We start from the raw sequence: 6912 nt of genomic DNA on the forward strand, positions 1-6912 counted from the left end.
TAAATTAAACAAAATATGCTGCCTTCTTCAGTGTGCGATGCCAGGCTGTGGTTGATGTCTTTGTCAGTGAGAAGACTTTAAAACTTCAGATGACTTCTTTTTGCTTTGTCTGTTACACTCATGCATCCTCATGGGAACCACATTTTAACTCACAAAACCAAAACCATGCATAGACTACTATTCCTCAGATTTTCCACTCATGCATTACTATTATGCAAAATATTAAATGTGGTGAGGTTGGTTTAAAAAAGCAAGACAGCAACCATCACATGACAGTTTCTGTTGAATTTTATGCTTCTTCCAGGGGTCTCTTCAGTGGCCTGAACACCACCTGCTGTGAAGAGACCAGATGTTTGGGAGTAGGACACAGTTTGGCCTCCTACTGTGGCCCTCTACCTGTGATCACTGGTGCCATGGGAACAAGTAGAGCCAACAGGTGAGCCCAGTAATATCAGCCTGATGTAAATTTACTGATGCGGACCATTGGTCTTTGAACTCATTTTACTTGGTGTTGCTGGAATTGTAGCATCTCATTATTACTGTATCAGCTCTGTTTGGGCAGCTATCTTTGAATTCTCAGCTTCATCTCATTATTTCCTGACTAATTTGTAGAGGATCAAAGACTGCTGCGTTCACTGAAACAATTTCATCCTTTTTTAATTTGAACGTTGGTTGGTTTAGAAGTATCCAACCGTCCGGTGAGAATGGGCTTGTTAATTTGGGTTGGCAGGATGAGTCAGGACCAGCTCAGGGATATTTACAGTAAGCAGATCCTTAGAAAAGGCCAAGGCCGTCCTACGCTGTCCTGACCAGCGGCACATGAAGAGCTCTCGGCTTCAGGTAGCTGCAGCAGGTCTCGCACAGTGAAGAAGGAGGTTGCCTTGATGTACTATGCACTATGTTCATTTTTTTCCATTCTGTGTGTAAATCAATAGTCGGACACCTTATTTTTTGAACACACAACACCTAATTTCTTTCTTCTTTAACTGCTTGTTGTGACTTAAATATACCAAGGCGGTTCTTATGGATTTCATTTTGTCTTACAGTTTTGTGTCTTGCGAATCAGCATGATGTTTACCCCCAGCACCACAACCGCTCACATCCCCACCCAAGAAAAACAACACATAACATCGATTTGTCATTGTCAACATAAACTTAGCATCTCTCAAACAGAGCTCTCAAGTGTCAGTGGGTCAATGAATGATTAATAGAGTGTTAACACTCATTTACATATGATGAAGTGCCCCCACAGTACAGGCATGTCCATCCCAAAATGATTTGTCTGACTGACACTGAGTCACGTATAATCCTATAATCTGTGATGACAGCGATCCTTCTCACGCAGCTAAATTGAACTCACCTTCCTAGCAGGTAATCCTCTATGTAAAGGAGATGCTGATACACTCAGGTGAAGATGAGTTTGGTCAATTTAAGTAGACCATTTGTGACTCTGAGTTCAATATATGTTTTGTTTTATGACTGGAGTCATAAATGTTACTTGATGCTGACCTTCCAATCTGACTGGACTGAGAATGAGTAAAAAAAAAGCAGCCAATGTCTAAGGACAAACTTTGAAAAGAGCTTCAGAAACCCAGAGAACTATTTCTCAACACCCCTTCAAAAATTGGAATTGGAAATTCTGGAGCTAATTGGAAGCAACAGATAAAGAAAAGAGTTTTGCACAGTACGCCACAATCAACTAAGAATAAAAGAAAAAAAAATACAATTTTTAATCCAAGTCCCTTTTTTTCCTGACAGGTACAGCATTGTGTCTGATACTTTACCAGAGGAAGAAAGGCAAAAGATTTCTAGCTTAGGACTCCATAACGGCCACAGTTCACCCAGATTCAGACTGCACTTGGCCTGCACCTCAGAAGGAGAAGACAGGAGGAGGTCAGGAACCTCCGCTATCGTGCCCAGCACGACGGAGCAAGGAGTGATGAACAACTACAACGGAAAGGTTCTGACAAGGGGCTCCAACCAAGTACGGAGCCGATTTGTGAAGAAAAATGGACAATGTAACGTTGTGTTCACCAACATGGAAGAAAAGGGGCAGCGCTTTCTAGCTGACATCTTCACCACCTGTGTGGACATCCGCTGGAGATACCTGTTGGCTGTATTCTGCACCAGCTTTCTTGTCTCCTGGCTGTTTTTTGGTTTAATCTTTTACACTGTTGCCCTGGCACATGGGGACTTTGAAGAGCACCCTACACTGAAGGGTGATGGACTGACACCTGGAGGTCTGCACGGAGCCACATCTGGACATACAACTGGAGAGCAAGCACAAAGGATGCCCTGCATACTTCATGTTCAGGGGTTTATTGGGGCGTTCCTGTTCTCCATGGAGACCCAAACTACTATCGGTTACGGATGGCGCTGTGTTACCGAGGAGTGCCCTGTTGCTGTAATAACAGTGGTGATACAGTCCATAGTAGGCTGCATCATTGACTCTTTCATGATTGGCACCATTATGGCCAAGATGGCTCGGCCAAAGAAGAGGAACCAGACCCTCATGTTCTCCAAAAATGCTGTCATTGCGCTGCGTGATGGCAAGCTGTGCCTCATGTGGAGGGTGGGGAACCTGCGGAAGAGCCACATTGTGGAGGCTCACGTCCGTGCCCAGCTCATACGTTCGTATGTCACAGCTGAGGGCGAATTCATCCCTTTAGAGCAGATGGACCTCAATGTGGGCTATGATGAGGGCACAGACAGGCTGCTTCTAGTATCTCCACTGGTTATAGTCCACGAGATAGACAAAGATAGCCCCTTGTATACTCTGAGCCGAGCTGATCTGGAGGCAGATGACTTTGAGGTCGTTGTGATCCTGGAAGGAATGGTGGAGGCCACAGCCATGACCACCCAGTTCCGTAGCTCCTACCTTTCCAGAGAGATCTTCTGGGGCCACAGGTTTGAGCCTGTGATCTACGAGGACCGCGACCGCTACAAGGTAGACTACGCACGCTTTCACAAGACATACGAGGTGCCGTCAATGCCCCATCTCAGCGCCAAAGAGCTGGATGAAGCTGCGAGCAAGGCTTCTTCCGCTGCTTCTCCTGCGTCTGCATGCAGAGCCACAAAAGACTTGATCCCCATGTCACTTAACGCTTTCTGCTATGAGAACGAGGTGGCATTGAGCTGTGGGGAGGAAGAGGATGATATATTTGACTCTTCTCAGATTGTAGGGAAGGAGAGGGCAGAGGAGAGAAGGACTTCAGTTTCTGTTGACTTCCAAAATATGTTCCACGACAACTCGACCGTGACTTCAGGCAGTCACAATGTCATGTGTGTTCTTGACATGGACAATAACCAGATGGAGTTTGATATCTTACAGACTGCAATTCCTCTTGATCCAGTGACCTATAAGAGCGAGCAAGAGATTCAGTGAGAAGGGGGAGGGTATGGTCTCCCATGCTCCTCCTGTTTCTGGACCTGTTTTCTGCATGTCCCATACCCCTTTTGCCTTTCCAGTGTTATTTTATATTCACATTCAGTGGCTCAAAAGTACGAAATGTTTCCTAAATAGTTTTGTGATGGAATTTCTTAGAGCTTTTGTCAAAGGTTCTTTGTGCAGAATAAGTCTGGCTTTTTTTATTTTGGCTCCCGACAGGATTTTGGCTCTTTTATTATGATTTGACAAAGGAAAGCACAGTGGCAGAAAAGCCCACAAACTTGGACTAAGAAATGTATATTTTGCATAATTAAAATGTTCTTTATCTTAACTTAATTTCTATGTGAACATAAACAATATATTTTATGAAAGAAATAGCAATTCTGATTTGAATTCTCTTTATGAAGAGAACCGAAGTTCTTCAAGTTTTATGCTCGATAAACTTCAGCCGGTTCGTGGATCATCATGCTGGCAATAGTTTCCCACATTGTCTTTTATATTCCCATTTGTATTGAAGCTTGTTTCTACTGATGAAAGAAGTCAGAATATTTGACTTACAAATGTACATTGAAATGGAAAATATTTGTGCGCTGCAAATGTTGAAATTTACAGGAGAGAATCTTCTATATAAACGTTCATTCAAGTATATTTCCTAAAACTGCCCTATAATAAGTTATTTAGCATACATTATTGATAAACTTTTTGATTTTGTACAGTAGCAAAAAAAATTCTAAGTGCAATCACTAAGTGTAACAGAAGATGTTTCCTGAAGAACGTAATAAAGTTTCCTTAAGATAAACTTAGAGGGATGTCACTGGATTTAAAATCTAATGTTTAAAACATAGTTTTGAGCTTAAAGTTGATTTGTTAAAATGCTTAATTTTATTAGTGAATCAAGACTAAAATAACTTTATTAAGTTAGGATAATGATTAAAAAGCAGAGTACACTATAAAAAATTGTGTAAAAAAAAAAAGAAGGGGGAAATGTCCTGGTAATTTTCTGCCATTACATTTTTAATGGAGGTTTGCGTATTTGGTAACTGGTAAAATTATTGTGTGATTAAAAAATACAGGAAAAAATCCTTAAAAAGTTCATATGGAAAATGATTTCATTTTAAACCAGCACATTTCACTGTATTTTTACAGATTTTGTTTTTACTGTGCAGATTTCTTGATCGCTCCTTCTGAGGATTTCTTTCTTGGTTTGTTTCTTGCGGAGGTTGCAGGCTGTGATTACAGAATCAATACTGAGAATCGGCTTCAAAACACATTTGCTCTGTTACTGTCCGCCAAAGAAAGGTGTGGTGTTGGATAACAGTGGCCCGTGTACAGTACTTGCGTCTATGATAGTAGGAAGCACAACAGGAAACAAAGGGACGGAGGCTGTTTGTGCAGTCTCAGGAAGTGCAATAAGTATTTGGATGTGGGTGGACGGGATTATTACTGATGTCTTATGAATTGTTGCAGACAAAGTTGACATGATGATTGTATGATAGATGACATGAGAAATAAGTTTCCAATATTTACTGGGAAAGCATGCTGAGAGAGCCAAATGATATGATAGATGATAAAAGTTTACCATGGAAAATACTAAAATACCTGTAAATAAACATTATTTACTTTACTGATTGTATCGTCAAATATTTCCCATCAATTAGTTTCAGACTGAGGCCTGAACAAATATTTGTAATATGTTTACCCCATGGCTTTTACATGCAGTAATCAGACTGTACCGACTACAATATTCAGTCTGATGGTTTTTATTTTATTTTATTTTATCTTATTGTTTTGTTTTGTTTATTGAGACTTTTATGAGTTAAATTTTTTTTTTTTTGCTGACTGCTAGCAGGCGTGTTTGTTTTGTATTAATGTGAATGTGTGGGAGAGAGACTGGATGTAGAAACGATGTGCATCTGAGCAACAAACAGTAAATAGTTTTAGTTTTCATAATGTTTTATTGTCAAAATTCTCAATCCAGATAACTAGGATTATACAAAGCATATGTAAAGCAACTCAACTGACAAACATACACTGCCAGCCAAAGTAAAATACTTACTATGGTTTAATGAATTCAACACTGCAGGATGACAAAATAAAAAATACAAACATAACTGACTTTTAAATAACTTACACTTTGATGTGCATATCAGTTTCACGTTTATCATCATGTTTATTCATATTTATAAATGTTTTTGACAGTACAGTGCAAGTTTTGGTGTAAATGTTTTTTTGTTTGCCCTGGTACATCTTGTAAATAAGACTGAAATTACTGTATCCATAATAATTTTCTCAAACATTCATATGAAATGCATATTTAACACACTTAAATTCAAATTTTACAATTGTGTGAATTTGATTTGACAAGGACACCTTAAAATACGGAGGACCAAAACATTACTTAATTAAATTAACATATTAAATGAAAATGTGCCTGATTTGGCACATTTGATGGCATATTCATTTAGTTACTGAAAGCAGGTGAGCCACCGAGATGCAATAAACAAGTAAAATTGGAGTTCTGGACTTCTGATTCTGACTTTTTTTTAGTGTGGTTGTTCGTGTAATTTCTGAAATTTTACTTTATATTTATTTATTGAGACATATACATTGTTGGTTTTGGTTCTCCATATTTAAATGTCATCAGATTCTGATTAAAATGTTGTTAAATTTCTATACTTGTGTACAGATTATTTTGACATGAACATGGGCAAAAAAAATACAATTTTAAGTTACTCTGAAATTCTTAAGTTATTTTAAAAATAAAAAAGTGAAAACACATTTTTCACAAGGTTTTGACTGGCAGTGTATAAAAGTCTTTATGCAATGTCAGTTCTGGATTGTGTAATACTTGACAAGAATGGGTGTTAACTTAACAAGTATGTGCTTTGTATCCTTTGCTATAAAGTCTTCCTGCTTTGTAGAAATCAAATGATTTTCCATTCCTTCCTTGGGGATTAACACACGCACTGAGCAAACTACTGTCAGACTGAAATAAGCTGAAAAGATTAAAAAAAAAAACAAAAACAAAAAAAACCCCCTGAAGTACAAAGCACTTTATTCTTTCTTGTACATTTTTTGATGTTGCAAATAAATATTTCTGTAATTATGTCTGTAATGCTGTTCTCTGCTCTCTCTCTCTCTCTCTCACACACACACACACACACACACACACACACACACACACACACACACACACACACACACACACACACACACACACACACACACACTCCTTTCTAGTGTATGCACTGAACTCCTCTGCACTGTTTGTCATTCCTCTCCGCAGCCACTAGATGCCTCTGCAGGCGTTTCCATCACACGAGAAGTGTATTGCTGCTTTTAAGTGCAACCTAAATTTATAATTTTGTTTTTCTTAAAGGCAAAACTATAAAAAAGAAATATATCACTGGAAAAACAAGAGTTTTGGCCTCAGATAGTTTGATGTAATTTCAAATGTCTGCCTTTTTGCACTAAAGGGCATTGCCCTGGGTGTGGCATCTCACAAGGGACACCACAATGGTGCC

General features: G+C 39.0%; 1 protein-coding gene across 1 annotated transcript; it reads left to right on the top strand.

Moving 5' to 3' along the window:
• Window positions 1-413: 413 nt before the first annotated feature.
• kcnj4 (potassium inwardly rectifying channel subfamily J member 4) lies at window positions 414-3385 on the top strand. Its single transcript, XM_085352129.1, has 2 exons — window positions 414-436; window positions 1759-3385. Exons 1-2 carry the CDS (start codon window positions 414-416, stop codon window positions 3383-3385), a joined length of 1650 nt encoding a protein of 549 aa, XP_085208255.1.
• The last annotated feature ends 3527 nt before the right edge of the window (window positions 3386-6912 follow it).

The sequence above is a fragment of the Diplotaxodon limnothrissa genome, linkage group LG4, assembly GCF_057381915.1.
Source record: "Diplotaxodon limnothrissa isolate DT_005_m linkage group LG4, D_limnothrissa_male_GT1.1, whole genome shotgun sequence".
NCBI lineage: Eukaryota > Metazoa > Chordata > Actinopteri > Cichliformes > Cichlidae > Diplotaxodon > Diplotaxodon limnothrissa.